General features: G+C 36.8%; 1 protein-coding gene across 1 annotated transcript in view; it reads right to left on the minus strand.

Annotated features, from left to right (window-relative positions):
• CSMD1 (CUB and Sushi multiple domains 1) overlaps positions 1-19,385 on the minus strand; it is a 1,770,408-nt gene that overhangs the window by 378,362 nt on the left and 1,372,661 nt on the right. The window contains exons 21-23 of the mRNA XM_075557189.1: positions 13,481-13,669; positions 6,551-6,720; positions 2,416-2,572 (exon numbers count right to left, since the gene is read on the minus strand). Coding sequence (XP_075413304.1) covers positions 2,416-2,572; positions 6,551-6,720; positions 13,481-13,669 — 516 coding nt within the window. The remainder of the gene's footprint in view (positions 1-2,415; positions 2,573-6,550; positions 6,721-13,480; positions 13,670-19,385) is intronic.

Here is a 19,385-nt window from a genome sequence, read left to right on the forward strand (position 1 = left end):
CTCAATGCAGTCACCTGGTCTCTAGAGCATGTGGGCCTTCTAACTGTAATTTGCATACTATAGAAGAAGTCAGTATTCTGGAAATATTTTGGCAATTTTTCCTCACTTATTAATCTAGTTGCTTGAAATTGCCATATATTCTGATCTACATCTTAACATCTCTTGTACAACTATGAGAATATCGAACAACGTGTTCATGAATCAATTATTCCATTTGAAAATAGCTGTAGGGAAAATAGGAAGTAGTATTTACAGTTAGAAAATCGTGAGCAATAAAATAGGGGAAAGTATGATGTTTTCTATAAAGCAGCCTTGGGAGAGGCTATGCTGGGTTTCAGAACCTCCAGATTTGGAATAGGATTGTGTATAATGAACAGAGGAGAAAGTAGAGAGCCCAGGTCTAAATATTCTGGTTTTTGCTGTTTATATGTGACAGAAATCTCTTATCTGTTGAGTTGCTTTCAACTCATAATGATGCTGTAATGCAGAGAAAACTACATCCTAGGATTTTCAAGATTGTAAATCTTTAAAGAAGCCAACTACAAAATCTTAGGTGGAGAAATGAGTGGTTCCCAGAGGTTGACCTCGTGGTGAACAGCCAAGTGCTTAGCCACCGAGTTGTCAAGTTGCTTTACAATAAGACTACTCCAAACCAAGTCAAGCTCAAGGCTTCCCTGACCGCATCACCTTACTGCACCTAAAATAAGCCAAAGCTCAGCCTATAGAAAATATAGTTAGTGGTAAAAAATTGGAAAAATATTTAGGCACAAATGGGAATACCTCTTTTCCTTATTATGAAACTCACAAGGCTTTGTAAATATTTTTCAGTTTTCCTTTTCTAGTATCCATATTTACCTATGATGTTTAGTCCAGTATAGTATCTAGAAATTGTTAATTAACATATCTAAGAAATAACATTTTTAAAATATTGGACATATTAATGGAAAAACAGGATCAAAAGGAACAAAAATCGAAAAAAAAGTATACATTTTTTATCTAAAAGTAATGCAGAATGCTTTTTTAAAAACAAAATTCTTTGGAATTTTTTAGGGTAAAATGCCCAAACATGGGATTGTAGTTAAGAAAATTATAATTATATTCAATTTTATAATTTTAATGGTTACAGTTTTAGTATTCAAGCAATGCCATTCATATGTACTCTCTTTACAGAGTCTTTTAAATGGTTACTTTCACAATGTAAAACTTTGTAGTAATCCTATTTTTGCCCAAAGCCTTATAACTGTGATTTCTCCCACCAAAGGGATATTTTGAAGCAATTAACTTTCTTCATTGGCACCTGTATTAGCTCTGTGGGTGTAAGATGATTTCTGTTTTCCAAGACTGCCATTTGCTCATCTGCCAAATAAAGGGATTAGTTTTGATATCCACTAACAAATTTGTAATATTCTAAGTCATGGATTGGGTTTCATATAGATTTTTAATCATAAAACTGTTGAAGAATTGGACTGTTAGATTTTTCAAGAATTCAACTTAATTGATTAATTAATTTTAATTAGTTATCCCCAACAAATAGCTAGAATGTTCATTATATTTATTTAGAACTAAAATATATTGAAAATGACAGTCATCATATGCTATATTTTTACTTGAGAATCCAACTTAATTTCTCCTTTATTTTCCTTGCTCTCCTTTGTCTGTTTTTGAAAACTACATTCTATAGTAATTTAGATTAATAGGAAACTCTATAGAACATTTCTCAAAATTTTGAGTTACAGATAGAATCCTAGTTCCATTAGCTAATATACATATTATCTTTTTTGTTCTTTTATTTTTATACATATTATCTTCTAAAAGGTATTTAAATTATTTGGGTTTAGATTTTCCATCTAGAAACAGTACTGGTAAAAGCAGGGCCTTCTACATGAGAGTAATTAATAAATAGTTGTAATTATAGTTATGCCCATATGTGTGATATATATTTTGTAACACTATTAGCCATCATGTAAGCATATTTATCACAATTTATAATTTTATGGTTCTGCAAACGCATTCTAGTTATATTTACTCAGCTATATACAAACATTCTTATTTGAGATATATTTAATAACAATTACTTAAATAATATTAATATTTCCTTATAAATTTTCACTTATATGTTATGTATATCACATGTGTGTTATATCATTTATATGTACAGAAATGCATGTATACTATACATAAGTTATTTATTATCAGTGTATACTATGTCACAATTAATATTCTTAAATATCATGCAATTTATTTCAGGTCAAGCAATTTTATAATTAACCTATACCTCTAAATAGATGTTTCAAAATATTGCCCATAGTAAATGTGTTTAAATTTATTGTTTTCTTGACAGTATTAAAAATTGAATTATACCAAAAACACAACTGGGGATATGAAAACAATTAGAAATAGATCAATGCTACTTACTAGTGTATGTGAGCTGAAAGCCTTGGTCGGTGTCAGACCCATTGGTGTTGAATTCTAGCCACAGGTGGTTAGAAGTGCTATTGAGGACCAGCCCCACAAGTTCGTTTTTTGTGAAGGCTCCCAGTGAGCGTGATGAGCTGTCTTTTCCATCATATACCTAGTAGAAAATTCACCGTGTATGTTAGTTTTTGTATAAGATGATTAACAAGAGAGTCAGATATTCAAGGATGCAATTTTATAAAATCTACATAGTTCAGAAAGATCAAAATGATGCTATTACAAATGAACACATTTTCCGTATGGTTTAGCTTGCCATTAGCCTTATAAATGTGTATTCTGTTTGCGTACAGAACATTTTAAATTAATTACTTTGAAAATGTTTTCTGGCTTTATTTCAAATTAAACCAACATTTATTTGCATTTTCAAGTTTCATTGACAGACTATTCCCCTTGCTCTAATCTCCTTATAAAAGATAAAAAGATTTATAATATTTCAGTCATTAATGTCTCTGAAATAGCAAATAAGTAAGGGCACGTTTTTTTGTTCCTTTTTGCCTATGTGTGTTAAAAACCAAACAAACAAACATGGCAAAGTACTGAAATTCTGTCACATTTTTAGTCTTAAGCCTAAAGTGAATTCGTTGTAATAAAATAATCCCATTTGTCCTATCAGAGTTGTGTAGTCTTGCTCTGAAATGCTGTACGGTTGACTTTATCTAAGTGGGTATAATACATGAATGGACATATTAAGTACTTGGAAGGCACAGTAGATGCAGACGTGGTTCTGACTAGATAATTATGGGTCCGGGAGGTATCAGTGACGAGTTCACTGGCTTCACTGTGGGGGTCGCACAGGAAGGGGCCAAAAAGCAACCTCAAACTTCTTGCCACAGGACCCTTCAGAAACATTGTCAAATAGTCAAACTGCACAGGGTTTCAGTTTCCTTACAATTGTGTCCAAACAGCCAGAGATTTCGTGATCACTCATGGGGATCAAGTAGATTCCAACGCATGGCGACCCTACGGGACAGAGTAGAGCTGTCCCTGTGGTTTTACAAGGCAGTAGACTTTTATGGGCCGTAGAAAGCCTCCTCCCCACGGCATTGTTGGCCCATGGGATTAGCAGCCCAACATGTAACCTACCAGGTATCTATCACCAGAGATCCAGCTTTAGCAATGGTAAAGAATATACCATACGGACAACAAACTCTTACCTCGTGCGATATTTACAGCTATAGAAAAGCCCAAACCAAGCTCACTGCTTTCTAGACAATTGAAAGTATTTCTAGACATACTGTTGATTACTTCGTATGCCATTTTGGAAGCTGTAAATCAAATAGCCTCATCTTTCTCTCCTAGATCACCATGGACCCACCCCCCCCACCGCCCTAGAACACTATGGATCTTGTGGTTAGCGGTCCAATGTTTAACATTTAGCAGCTTATTCAACACTGGAAATACAGGGCGACAAGCTTCTCTGGAACAGTGTTGCTTATATACATCACTAACAAATAGCACTGATACATAGCTAAGAATAACTAATCTAACATACCAGAGACTGATGTGAAACAGTATTGAATCAATTCTCAAAATGTGAAACTGGATTCAAATTTTGCATCTGTTAAAAATGTAGGAAATTTCTATTTATTTCTAATTCCATCAGTAACAAGCTATTTTAGCTCAGCAAACATCTATTTGTTATATTTCTTCATCTATCAAGTGTCCAGAGTAAGGTATTCCATTTAGTTACTAAAATATTGCAGTTAGTCATGTTTTACAGCGCTATCATCTGATTACACTACCAATCTTCAGAGCTTGGCTTATGATTAATGCCAAATGCTCAGAATGATATAGCAGAGTTAACAGACCATCACAGATGAACAAATCACATAGATTCCAAGAAGGACAACACTGAAAGTATTTCAGAAATCACTCCCATGTTTACAGAACTATGCTCTAGAACTTGTTTTCCAAATTTATTTTCTCTTTCCATTAGACCTTCTTTTCATAACATTTTCATTAGGACTATATTTCTCTTACATGGTTTTTCCACGTGAATTAAGAAAAAAACATGTATGTATGTGCATGGGTTTGTGTATATATAATGGTTGTCTTTATTATTAACTCAGTATATATGAATGTATTAAAATAGCATTTACTTAAAATTTTAAATTCTACTTGAAACAATGTTAGTTCTAAGTTGGTTATTGGCATATTCAATAAAATAACAGCTTGCCAAACATTTCGGCATTTAAGATGATTGACAGTCTTCTGCAATTAAATGTGGTAAGTAGGATCTTTGGGGGCTTCTGTCATAATCAACAAGTTCCCACTGCATGCATTCACAGCCGAGCATGATTTCCTTCCTCCTGTTCCAGGAAGAATGATTAGTGTGTGTTTTATGCAATATCTTTAATCGCTCACCTGCACAAAAGTACAGTTAATTGTTCCCTAAAAGTTTTCCTTACAGGGTTATTGGCTTCTAAATTTTAGGTTATCAAAATATTCAGAAAAGGGTTTCTTACCATGTAACTTTGTGTTTTCTTTCTTTCTTTTTGTATAATAGTTGGAATGTACTCTTCTGCCTAAAATCACTTCTTAATTACAGTCCTTCATACTGCCAGCATGAGCTTTGAAGGACTATTAGCAGGGAAGAACTAGACGAGAAATACTCTTTTACATTATGCTACTGAAAAGCACTCACTTGTGAACCCAAGAGGAGTCGGCCCTTTATAAGTTTCCCTTGACCTGTGCAGCAGATACCTTCTAATGAGGTCAAGCAGAACTCCTCTGGAGACTCTATTTTCACCATTGGACAAATGGGTGACGATTAGGGGACCTATTAACACTTCCTGTGTACTTGGCTCTTAACTGTTTCTCTTAATGCTCTCAGTTTAGACGTAGTTGAATCTATTGGGTCCGCTATCTATTATAGTGTGCATCAACTCAGATATAAGCATAATTGAAAAAATGCTAGAATACTTCAGAAAGAGAATTAGATGAATGTGTCCTTTCTTGTCACAAATTAGTATGTGACCTAGGGCAAACTGCTTAACTTCACTCTCACACTGGAAAGAGCAGCTAGTTGGGTTCGGTGGTTTCTGGTCTTCAGGCTGTATTGTTGGAAACCTTTGTCTTTGGTTGGCTTTGAGATCTGCCAGTGTCCTTGCCCCAGCACTTAGGTCCAGTTTCCAGAAATGCTGTGGGTGCATGGCTACTAGATCAGAAACTCTAGGAATGAAGGGGAATTTTGAAATAGAGCTGGGATCTTATATATGAAGGCAAGATCATGCCATCAATTTCAAAACTTGATTTTGCTCGCTAGAGCATTGTCCAGCACCCCAGAGCATTTCTCTGAGCATCTACTAATTAGCACCATCTACTTCTGAGAGCCGTTGGACAGAGAGGTGGACAAGTTTCCATTCTTCCCGACTCTCCCGAGAAGCAGCTGCGGAGTGCTGGCTCTCCTTTGCCACGTTACACCAGTATGGGTTTTGAACAAGAGTGTCTGAGTTTGCTTCCATGTCACTTTCAACCTTCTGTCCCAAAAGCAGTGCTTTTGTTAAAAATACAGAGGAATTATCAAAGTAGTTGGTTTGGGAGATCCTGCAAATTATGTTGGACATTTTTAGAAACTGTCCATAAAAATATCATTTAATGTTGACAAGAACTCAACATACATGGTATCTTTGCATGTTTTTATACAGAAGGCATGTTTTCAAGGCTGAAAACTGTTAAATAACTTACCAAAGATACACTTCCTGAAAATGTCAGATGTAGGATTTAAGAACATGTTCTTTCAAAATCCATCTATTCTCCAGCAAGAATTGGCATTGGGTTTTCTCTAAATCCAATTGGATAAATAAAATAAATATTCGCTGCTATCACATCAATGCTGATGTGGCAACTCTTCACAGGAGCAGAAAGCCCGGTCTTTCACCCAGGGAGCAGCTAGTGGTTTCCAAAGGCTAACTCTGTGGATTGTTAGCCAACATGTGACCTTATAACCTCTACACCAATGGGGATATATACGTATGCAAATGAAGATTGAATGGCTGGAAAAAAATACATATGCACATATACATATTCCATGAGAGAGAGAGCTAGAGTAATATTAATCAGAAGCCTCTCTTACCTTTAGAATGTCTCCTTCAAACAGCTGAAAGGCCCGAGCTCTGAGATGGATTCCCTGGCCAGCTTCTGTTTCTATTGTATAGATACACTCGTGGTTATTATCATAATTTGATGGGAAATTTGGAGACAGTAATGTTCCCTCATTTCCTTTGACACTTGCTCCACATTCAGCTAAAACAAATAGGACAATAAAAAGAGCGTTAAAGAAGATTCAAAAGTAGCATTACTGATTTTCATAGATAAAAATTTAAGAATTATGACAATCCTCCCTTCTATCAATGTATGCCTATTCTTAGGACAGTTACTCTTTTACAGGTTGTGACATTGTGCTGTTTTACCAATTTAATGACACAGATATGCCATGTTCATCCCATTTTAAAGGTGTTCCTTTTATGTTGGTTGTTCATAAAATGATCTCATACTAGAAGGAAGCCATGTGCCAGCGAATAAGGGCTGTAAAATAAAATATAATGGTACTCCCAGGTAGAAGATGTATTGGAAATATTACTGGGGCAGTCATATTACCACTCTATGCCCTATCTCTCCCTCACAAAGTGTCCCCACCAATTCGAATAGGCTGTGACTCTACTCTTCTATTAATATTATTTTTTTCAACATTTGTATTTTGTGGCATCAAGATGACTAAGTTAAAAGAAAAAAGACAGACAAAGCTATAGTTACACTGAACTCATCTATATTATATCTGGGGGCAAATGAACTTTTAATGGTAGTAATATATTACTCTTCTTTTTTAATGTTAAAAATAAAACAATAAATACTAGTCCACTGACATCAAATGTATCCCTAACTGCTGCAACACTGTGGGACAGAGCAGAATTGCTGCTCTTTAGGTTTTTAAAACTGCAAATCTTTTGGGAAGGGCAAACACTCATCTCTCTCTTTGATTGGCTGGTGAGTTTAAACTGCTGACCTTCCAATTGGCAGCCAAAACTCAACCCATAATACTAGCAAGGCTCCAATTTCCTTGATTATAGGAAACAGTGATTTACTTCTAGGTCCAAATTTATATAATATCACCTTTAATCAAAGTAAAAGTGAGAGTAAATATATCTCTTTAATTTCTGCTGACATAGAGAGACTCACTAATCTCCTGTTACCCTTTTTCTGATCTGCAAAAAGGGAATAGGTTAGTTTAACTACTATGTCAGCTCCAAAATTTGAGGCGGCCAAAAGGATCTTAGAATTATATTGCCATAAAATATGTGTGCATAAGTTCCATGAGATTCTGTATCAACCAGTTTATTGGATCTATTCTATGCCAAGCAAAGTATTATTTTTAATTCAACAAATATTATGATTAGGTTAAATAATAATCAAGTTAGAAACAGAAAATCAAGATATTATATAAATAAATGAGGAGAAAGGAGAGAAGCTACACACTGATATATTTGAAAGGAAATTGCTGGAAGATTAAATTATATAACATATGCATGCATCTTCTGCATGTCATTGTCCTCTGATTCTGTCTGATTTAGCCTCTTTCTGTTACTCTGGCAGGTAATGAAATCATTATACCACTGGATTGACTCCCTAACCTAGTCGCCCGAGGAAGTTGCTGGATAGATAATTACAGCTCATGATAAATTTTGACCATTGGATCACAGAAAATACCCATGTAGAAAAGAGTGGGGGAGAAAATCAGAAAGCAGTGTGCCGTGAGCTCTGTTTCACTTATCCCTTACTTCTCTGTAAACACACAGGCCGACTGAGTCTGCTTCTAGGGGAGAAAGTATTGAGAAGGAAGCACTCAACAGTTTGCCACCCAATTAAATCCCAACAGTAGTTGTGGTTAGGTGCCCTCAACTGGGCTCCAATTCAAAGTGGCCCCAGGTAAGACAGAAGGAAACACGGCCCCGCTTTTCAACATCCTCACTATGGAGGCTGCATTTGAACTCACTCTTGTAGCCCTGGAGTTCAGACTAACTGGCTTAATAGTAGTAGTAGTAGTAGTAATAAAAATAATAAACATTTCTATAAGAAAATATATTTTATGGAGAGAAAGGTGTCTCACACTCAAAACTGCATTCATAACTCAGGCCCATGTTTTGGTGATGCAGGGCAGTACAGGGACTTCTTATGCCTAAATTTATAGGGACAAGACTTTAATTCTGTAGCATTTTTTTGTTATCTTTTGCAAGTGATAAAACTTTCAAACGTGAGCAAGATATGAAGCCAGCCTTCATAACCAGAGCCACAGCCTCTCATTCTGCGACCTGACATTCCCATCTCTGCACTTACCACTGCAAGTCAGGAAATGTTCGGAGACACTAGGAACTAGTGGAACATCTGGCTTGCCGGTACAATTGCCACACAAGAAAAGCACAGCAGTGAAGTGCGTATGGTGTGAAGAAAAGACGCTTCTTAGCCTACTTTTTTCTCATTAGCAGAATAGTGTGTGATCAGCATTTTACATTCATACAAAGTGGTTATGTTTACTTTGCTTTTTCTCTTATAAGTAATGTATAAACATACGTATTTTCCTTCCTCACTTCTTCCCTCATGCCCCCATCTCAATACTTCCATAAACGTACAGGTTAGAAAAAGGAAACATTTTCCCCTTTATGCATTCAAATACTGTCACCCCAAAAATACTTTGGGGAAATGACTCTTTATCCACGACCAACTGTGTGTTTAAGGGGTGAGTACGTCACGAAGATAAAGGTTGTATTTCATTTGTTCAATCTTGTATTCCCACCATCTGAAAGAATGTCTGGTTCAAAAGAGACCTTTAATAGATATCTTAGTAAATGAACAAGGAAATCAGGATATGTGTCATTTTAATTGATTTTAAAGATTTTAAAAGAAAAATATCTTAGGGATCTGGAAGTTTTTAAGAATAAAATATATATATTTTTTAATGTGAACTGATTTTTAGTGGTGGAATGAGAATAAAACGTCTTTCTTTTTAAGATTGAAATAGGAAAAATAAGTAATTATCTACTTTCAGATTCTTCTCAATAGTATAAGACAATTAATACTAGGCATAGGTTAATCAAGAAGGAATTATTAATTTTGTCTGATTACTTGACATATTGCGATAAATGACATATTTTTATAGTGAGAACAATTTGGACTTTGGTCCTAACAGCAAAAGTTAAAACATTTAAAGGCTTTTGCACAAGTGACCAACATCCCACATTCTATAGTTATGTTTTTATTAGCCAATGGAGAACACAAGCGATTGGTTAGCTCCCAAAATACTCTGAAATGATCAGTTAGTGCTAAGTTAGAAAAGGACTAGACTTTTACCCAAAGCAAAGTAAGAAAGGGCACCTGAAGTTTTAAGGCAGAATAAAGGCTATCACTTAATTGCCTTCTATTTTGACAACACAACTCTCAGGACCATATGCCATAGGCTGATGTGCCTCAGGTGCCGAAGGCTGTGGAGCAATGTTAACAACCTCAGTGTTTCTAAAGCCAGACCCAGCTTCCACCAGAAGAGACCAGCAACTCTCACGTCTCGAAGTGACCGCAAAGTCACAGGGGCTGTGCTCTCCTTCCATGTACCTCTTTCCAAAAGAAAGTACAGCAAGTGAATGAATGAATGCATCTGAATCTTACCAACATAGTGATTTTGTAAAATTTAACTACATTGAATGACACCAATTTGATTTAAAGCTTTATAAGTAACTGTAAATGGGAGCCCTTATAAACTTTCCTTTATCATCTCTTGTAATTAATACTCCATTCTCAGAATATTACTGATATAACTTCACAAATATTACCAAAGTATGTAGCTAAAAACAGAAAATCTGAAAAATCATTAGGGCAAAGAATGTACAGATGTGCTTTATACAATTGATGTATGTATATGTATGGACTGTGATAAGAGTTGTATGAGTCCCTAATAAAATCTTTTAAAAAATGCTTTCTGGTGTCTTAAAGCCTTGTTCAAAACATGTAGCCATCTAAGTCAGGTGTCAGTAAAGTTTACACAGAAGAAACATAGCAGCCGGTGTGTTCCAAGGATTATAAATAATAAAATCTAACTCCAAGCAGGCAATATTAAGGGCTCAAGTAGAGGCAAATGTTTTGAGAATGATGATGGCAACAAATGTACATATGTGCTTGACACAATGGATGGACGTATGGATTGTGATAAGAATTGTACCAGCCCCCAATAAAATGATTAAAAAAAATCTAACTCCAAAGGAGGAAGCAATATCAGAATTTATATTCTTAACACCCAGTTTGCAGAAGACTAATAATGACAATGGAGATTAAGCCTCTAACCATGTGCTCCAGAGATGCCTTGCTATCAGATAGTGAGCCTTGTAAAATCAATAGTGGCTGATAAAGTTAGGTAACTTCTCTCTAGTTCTTAAATGCTTCCTCCCTCACCTCCCCCCACTATCATGATCCCAATGCTACCTTACAAATCTGACTAGACCAGAGCATGTACACTGGCACAGATAGGAACTGGAAGCACAGGGACTCCAGGACAGATGACCCCTTCAGGACCAATGATGGGAGTGGCGGTGCTTGGAGGGTGGAGGGAATGTGGGGTGGAAAGGGGGAACTGATTACAAGAATCTACATATAACCTCCTCCTGGGTGATAGACAACAGAGAAGGGGGCAAGGGGAGACGTCAGACAGTGTAAGATATGAAAAAATAATAATAATTTTTGAATTATGAAAGGTTCATGAGGGAGGGGGTAGTGTGGAGGGAGGGGGGAAATGAGATGATATTAAAGGCTCAAGTAGAAGGCAAATATTTTCAGAATGATGATGGCAGCAAATGTACAAATGTGCTTAACACAATGGATGTAGGTATGGCATTTGAGAAGAATTGTACGAGCCCCCAATAAAATGATTTTTCTAATGAAACATCTAATAATTTGACTCACTTCAAATTTATTCTAATTTTTTAATATTTGATGTGTTTTTTTAACCAGTGAGGGTCTCTCTCCTATTTTGCCATTGTTGTTGGGCTTTTCCCTACTTTTCTTGTCTCTTGATTTTGGTTTGTATTTATTTTCTGTGTATGTAGCCCAGGAGAGGAAAATCTATAGATTAAGTAATTAGATTCATAATTACCTAGGGGCAATGGCAGGACAGTTGAAGGGCGGTGGGAAGCAAACAATGAGTCCAAGAAAGAATAAATGCTCTAAAAGTGCTTGTCGTCACGCTGCACAACTCAGTTCAATATGACTGACCCATAGAAGTGTATGTATGTAAATTCTAAACCAAGTAAACACATAAATAAATAAATTTTAAAAACACAGGCAACAACAAACGCAATAGGATATGCCTGGTTTTGTCTTCAAGCTAAAAGCACATCCTATTGCTTGTGTTGTTGCCTACATCTCTCACTGGGTAAGAATGACAGCTCTGACCAGAGCACGTTAGGAGTTTCAAAAAGTAAGTTAGCATTAAAATTCTGTCTTGAACATACATTGATGCATGTAAACTAGGCCCATGGAAAAAATGGGTTCATTGCTCTAATTATAGAGACCCTTTCATTGAAAATACAATCCCATATTTTGGCTGAACAACACACAAAAACTTTATAGGCTGTCATTTTGACATCATGAATCTGAAAGTTTCCCCCAGTGTGAGTCACACACCCCTAATGACACCATTGATCTAGCAGCGCAATTTGGTTTCCTTGAGTTCAATTTCTTTCAAATTTCAAACTCCCTTTGTCATGAGTTTTTAACCTGGTGAACAAATTCTAGGCAATTCAGGGGGATTTGTGAAATATCTACTACTTCAATCCAATTTTCATGGCCATTTATGACCAAAATGAACACATAAACATATGTCTTGTCAAGGTATAGTGATAACTTAATTCAATTTAATTAAAATATGTATAATAAAATCCTAATATCTAATTACACATGGCTCCTTAAAACACCAAAAGTATTACCTTTTTAATATATACATAATGATACAAATTAAAATGATTATGTGGTATAGAAATAATCTGGCTATGTTAAATTAATTTTCATTGTTTTACATGGGTGATATAGCATTATTTTCAGACTTCTCCACTCTTAACTTTGTCAGTTACTGATTTGTGAAAGGTACTTATGGATTCCTCAGAGACTAAGAAAGTTTTAAGTTAAGGGTTAATGTCTAATCCCAAGATTTTCATGATAAAAATTTCTGTAAACTGAAGAAATCGACATTGCACCCATTGTGCACTCATCAGTACGGCTCCATGTCAGGGAGCAGACATGATGGGAAGCAAGTGGTCAGCTCCTCTGCAAGTGCTTGGTTACCAAAACAAGACACCAGAAACTCGGTTTAATCTATATTAACTACCAAAATCCTGCTCTTCCTCTGTCAAATTCCATATGCTGGCACAGAATCCCAAATTCATAAAATGACTATTCTATTGAACCGATACCCTAAAACCAGTGTGTTAGTACAGCACCTCATTACAAAGTAGCTAAGTAAAAAGCTCTCATATACATTGAGATGATCTCTAGAACTCATCAAGAACAATGTCCAAAAAAAGTTTAAATTTCTATTCTGTTCACTTTGCAGGGAAAGAAAAGAAAAAAAATACATTTATAAATTGTCATTGCCCAAGTATCTGGAGAGTATTCTTGCTCTTAATGAACCCGGTTGTCAGAGCCGGTCTACTGATAGCCTGTCTTCTAGTTCTTTAGCTTCTTTGGTTATAAGTTATTTTTGTGATGGTACATTCATTTTCCTTAATAAATATGCTGGACACATGCTTCAGTTTCACTCTTCTTCAATCATAACATTTTATAGCTGAAAAAGATTTATTTCATAGATGAGATAACAAGTACCCAAACAGATTAAGCCATTTCCCCCCCTGGTCAGCCCACCTGGCACAGTCTACGCCCTTACCTCCACCACTACTTCCTCTCAACTTCTCTGATGCACCCCTATGCTTCCCCGACTGGATGAATGAAATGAAAGCATGTGACCACCTACCCACACACCTTGGCAGAGGTGCACTCCACACACGACGGCCCCCACCCAGGCAGGTAAGCTTGGTTGCACCTTCTAGGCGATATCCTGGAAAGCAGGAAAAAGTCAGAGTGTCGCCAACTCCAAACTGAAAACCAATCCTTCTGCTGAAGGCAGGGACACCCGGGTCATCGCACGGCTCTAAGTCGTATTCTGAGAAACGGAGAGAGAGAACATCTGTGGAGCTATGCAACAATTACCCAGGAAAGTTAAAAATGCTACCATTAAAAAAGTAAGTCAGGACATGTTCTTTTTTCAAACTCTGTTACACCTGTTATGCAGATTCTTTTAATTTGTAGGGTGATTTCTCTCATGATACGCAGCATGGGATTGCAGTATTTTAAACATACACACATCAGAATTGAAGACACAAAAACCAAAACCTCAATTTCAAAACAATCATGGAAAGGAAAGTCTACCGTTCACATTTCTAATCGATAAAGTCAGTTCTTGTGTTCTTCTCAAATTTACCACCTGATTGCCAAGATATGAAGCACAAAATTAAAAAAAAAAACGATGTCAAAGGGTTACACAGCAGCAATGGTGGCCTACCCAATTGTACCTCTAAATTTGACCTCTGTATGAACCCACACTTTTTGCTACCTATTTTCAACCTATCCACCATGTTTGATAGCAAAGAATTTTTAAATTCCTATAAATTATTAGGACTCTTATCAGATTTATCATGAAAATATATGAATCCTAGGGAAAATATAACACCTAACTTTCTGTTGTATTTTGGAACTCAGTATCTAAATACCACGACTAATGCCTATATTCTGTAGTTGCATTACGCTTTAAAGTCTTACAGTCAGTTACCTCAAACTTCAAAAACTAGACCACATGGAGAGCACAGCATCAAGACTGGAGGATGGCTTATTAACATCCTACGATCCACAGATGCTTAAACACTGCTTAATAAAAACCATGACTCAAAACAATGATGATCAGAGAATACAGTTTTCAATAGAGATTCTCAATGGAGAGAAAATAAAAATCTTCACAACTGGACCAACACACAACTTCATAATAATGGTAGAAAAAATTGGTGTTGTCAAGAATGTGTATTTTTGGATCAACAATCAATGTCTATAGAAACGATAATCATAAAACAAAGTAGCATTGCACTGAGCAAATCTGGTGCACAAAACCTGATTAAAGTTTTGAAGACTAAAACGATCAATTTATTACTAGGGTTCTCCTGACCCATGCTATGGGCCTGTTTTCAAATTACCCACAGTCATATAAAATATGGATATTCAATAAAAAATCATGGAATTGATTGATGCCATTCAATTATGGTTTTGGTGAAGAATATGAAAGGTAACATGTACTGCCAACACACAAACAAATTCTGCCTCAGAGTAAGTATAGTCAGAATGCACCTTCTAAAGCAAGGACAGTGAAATTTCATCTCATGCACATGCTACCTGGGAAGATCAGTTCCTGAAAAAATACATCATACTTCAAAAAGTAGAGGCTCAGTGATGGAGGGTAAAACCTTCAACAACTTTCATTAACCTACTAACTAACACTGAGCTTGAATATGGTACATATTGTGAGGATGGCACGGAGCCAGACTGTGATCTGTTCTGTTACTGAGGGTCACAGTGAGTCAGGATTGACTAGATCGTACTGGATAACAACAATAATGATTGAATGATGAAAAATATGCAATACTATCATTTGTGATTGACTGGTTTGTTAAAGAGAGAGGCATAGAAAAGAAGATTGAAAACTGTATACTTTTGTACATATAAACGGTGTTTTGGAGTTATGAAATTTCTTTAAAAATCATGGCTGTTGAACTGATCTGACTCAAAATAACTCTATTTAATTGAACATAATTATCCCGCATGGTTTCCAAGTCTGCAATGTTTATGGAAGCAGACTTATCTTCCTTCCACAGAGCAGCTGATGGATGTGAACGGCCAACCTTTAGGTTAGTAGCATTTGTGTTAATTCAGAGCAAATAAGTCCTCAAGAAATAGAAGCCAATGAAATATAGAAATGGAGTATCAAATATATAGTGTTGATTACTTTGAGGTTACCGCTAGTTGCAATTGATTCAATTGGTAGGATCTTTTGGTAGCAAATTGCCAGGCTTGTCTTTCATGAGTTCTCTAGATGGGTTTGAACTAGCACTGCAAACCAGCTCTAAATGACTTAGTTATAACTAACCTAACATGCTCATTGCATAGCAAACACATCTTTTACATATGGGATTTTGCCTTGAATAGGAAATGAGTTGCTTGCTTAATGATGGTAGCAAACGGCTCCGCTCAGTTTCCTACTGGTCTCAAATTTTATATGAAGGAGATTTGGTTGCTGTGATGGGTAGGTTTATTGTGCCAACCAGGCCAAAAGACACATGTGGGATTAGTAAGGTTGCAGTTTAATTGGAGGGCAAATATATAAATGGCTCGGCGAGCCTTGCCTTTCCGTCTCTTGTTCTCTGATGATTGGACCAGTGTGCAGCTGCCTTAGCTAGTTCTCTGGCTCAACTTGTGAGCTACACTACCTGTGGGACACCCAACCCGTGGACCATGTTGCTATAGTCTGAGGTTCCTTTGAAACCTGCTTTACCACACTGCTGGTGTATTCATTACTTGAGCTGGGGATTGTCAGACCCTATAATCTGACTGACTTTTGGTGACCTGCCCTGTTGTTTGCTGCCTGTGACTGGACTGTCTGTACGGCTCTGCAGAAGACTCAGCTGTCTGTTTCCTTGACTTGCACCCAGGAGCCCTCGTGAGTTGAAGGACTGCCAGTATGTTAACTCTCTCATGGAAGTGAATTGAACTGAGCCTTCTGTATTGCTCTGTGAACTAATTAGCTGTTTATTTCATCATGTCGTGTATATTATATATATATATATAAAATCATAAGTGTCCTGGTTTTCTTTCTCTAGAGGACCCTGCCTAACACAGTTGCTATGCCCTGTTAGACATGATTAAGCCCTTCTGAACCTATTCAACGTCCTGGTTAGAATCATGGACCTTTTGGTTAATAACCAAGGGTTTAGTAATTCTCACACCAAGAGAGTTTTTAGTGACCACTCACTGAAAGATAGATGACTAAATGCTTGAAGCTTTATCTCATTATATTTGGGTATGGAACTTTTTCTTTTTAGTCAATATTGCCATTTACCTCTGCAGGAATATTAACTAGGAACTGCAGTTGGAAAAGTCTGTTTCACTAAAACTTTCTTAAAAAGACGTAGATAAAGTGGACTAACAGAAAGAAAGGAAATATAAAAGTATATTAATTCCATTTTATAAAAACACAAGAAAAGTCCCCAGAAGCTAGATACTTAATTTGCATAATAAAGTTGCTATTTATTTGGACACTTAGAAAGAGAACTACATTGTACCAATGCCACAGGCAATCATACACATTAGGAGAGTCGTTGAATCTACAGGCCGATAAAAATTCCTCCAAATGAAATGATTCCTTTAGTATATCTAAAGAACATGGTCATTTAAAATTGACTTTGCAATCAAAGGTGAGTTATTTTGTTTTTCAAAAAGATCCTTGGTCCTCAGGTGTGACCCAACTAGACATAAGTGGTTTCTCCTGCACGTTTCATGTATCATTTCCTTTGAGGTGTTATGGCTGTAGTTATGACAGTCAAAGGTTTTGCAAAAAATGGTCCCAAAGAGCAACCATGACCAAGAAAAGAAGTTTTATTTCTGTTTTTGTTTTCCTGCCTGTTTGTTTAGGGAGTTTATGAAAGGAGAGAATCAGTTTTAGAGTTGGATCCTGCCTTTGGTAATCAAAGGCTTATTGTTAGCTCTGTGCTGAGAACAATAGAATCAAGAGGCAGCTGAGGCAAAGCGGATAAACATTGCACAGGCGCATGAGAAACAGCCAGGGAAGAAGCTGTCGACTTGTGTCGCGGGCGTTTTCTTTCTTTCTGTCTGACTATTCCTTATAATTCACTTTGATAATGATGAAAATAAATAGGAAAGGGACAGATATTACTGTAGTTGATAACAACTGATATTTACCAGAAAATAATTATAGCACAAGAGGGATTTATGTATTAGGATAAAGAAATTGTAATTCTTTGATATGTAAAGTGGGCATTTTCATGATTGTTACTGATTAGAGTAAAATTTCCTAGCAACGGAGTAGTTTGAGGGATTCTGCAAGATCTATGCATGAAATACTAAGACAAATCAACCGAAGCAGATTAAAATAAAGAGCAATTTGTCATACTTATAGGTAGTTTAAAGCTCTTTGAGTAGTTATCACAAAGAGAAGAATGCTCTCCAGAACGGATGAATGCAGTGGTTACCACAATGGGATCGAACAACAATTGGGAAGATGGCACAGAACCGGGCAGTGCTTCATCCTGTGGACCTAGCATTGCAGCGAGTGGACACCTAACAACAAAAGTCTCTCAGAGCATCTTAAAACTCGCAAGATAGCTCTTTCTGTAATAAAGCCTTTCATTTGATATATTTGTTAATGATCATGGAATGCATAGTAAGGGGTTACTGAAATCCTCTTCTTTGGTCATATTTGGGCAGGTCCACGATGGAGTCCTGCTGGTTCTGCAGGTTAGGCTTCAGGTAAGGTGGGCGGTTCAAACTCAACACAGTTCTGCAGGTGAAGCATGAGGTTGCCTGCCCCTATCGAGAGGGACAACGCCAGAGCCTCTCTATTAGGTTGGGATGAGTTTGAATTCACTTGTTGGCAGTGGGGATTTGGGTTTATGTGCAAGACTGGTGTCCCTGGGTAGTGCACACATTAACATACCCTGGCTGCCAAGTGACAGCTTGGGGGTTTGAGTTCAACCAGAATTCTCTTTGGAGAAAGCCCTGGTGATCTGCTTCCAGACAGTGTTTGAAAGCTGACAGCCAATGACGGCACTGGAGACACACGCCTGACGGCACTTCCTGCAACACTGTTCACAACAGACAGAAGCTGGGAGCAACCCCAATGCCCAGCACTAGTGGCATCAGTCAGTCAGTCAGTCAGTCAGTCAACGAATACTGGCATGAAAAGAAGTGGAAGCTGGTTACAGGTCACAATCTGGTTGAACCTTGAAAATATCGCTAAGTGGAAACAGTCCACCACAACAAGTGGAGCCTTGTGTGATCTCCAAAACATAGAGCCAGGCATCCCTGAGGTTGCTGCGGGTGGGAGGCGAGGGCCAAGAAGAGAGTCCTTGGTTAGCTACTCCCAAGTTTCTTCTCACAGGGGGTGGAAAATATGCATGGCAACCGTAGAGAAGGATGGTGGTTATACAACGTCCTAGATAGCATTGTTTAAAATTAATCATACAAGCAAAAATTTTGACTTGACAAATGTTGTGCTGCCTACATTTTGGTAACAGTAACAATAATAAAACTTTGGACCACAATTTTCCTCTGACATCCATAGGGTCCCCAGAAGTTGGACTTAAGTCCTAGGTAACTGGTCAACTGGAAATGTCTGATAATCAAGGAGAGTGAAGCAAACAATGTGAAGGGGGACCAAAGAAAATTCCTGTTAGAAGTTTAATTTTAGCTGAGTTGCTAAGACTAGAATATTGTAACATGGAATCTTCTCAGGGAAATAGAAAACTATTAAGAATATGATATGCTTGAAAATAGACAAAACATATCACAATTATGGAATTGGGGACCATGTCTTAAAATCTGTACAAAATCTGGGTTATAGAAAATAAGGTGGAAAACATACTCTTTCAAAGCATCAAATAGACAGATTCAAATTAATGTAATTGTGTAAGTCTATTAGTGACAAGCAATAATGTCCACTGTGTGGGCAGAGGGCATATCAGAGATATTTCAGGGGCCCTACAAATAAATATCATATGCTTATTATTTGTATACTCGATTAAATAAACCTCTATGACCAG

Source organism: Tenrec ecaudatus, chromosome 8 (genome assembly GCF_050624435.1).
Source record: "Tenrec ecaudatus isolate mTenEca1 chromosome 8, mTenEca1.hap1, whole genome shotgun sequence".
NCBI lineage: Eukaryota > Metazoa > Chordata > Mammalia > Afrosoricida > Tenrecidae > Tenrec > Tenrec ecaudatus.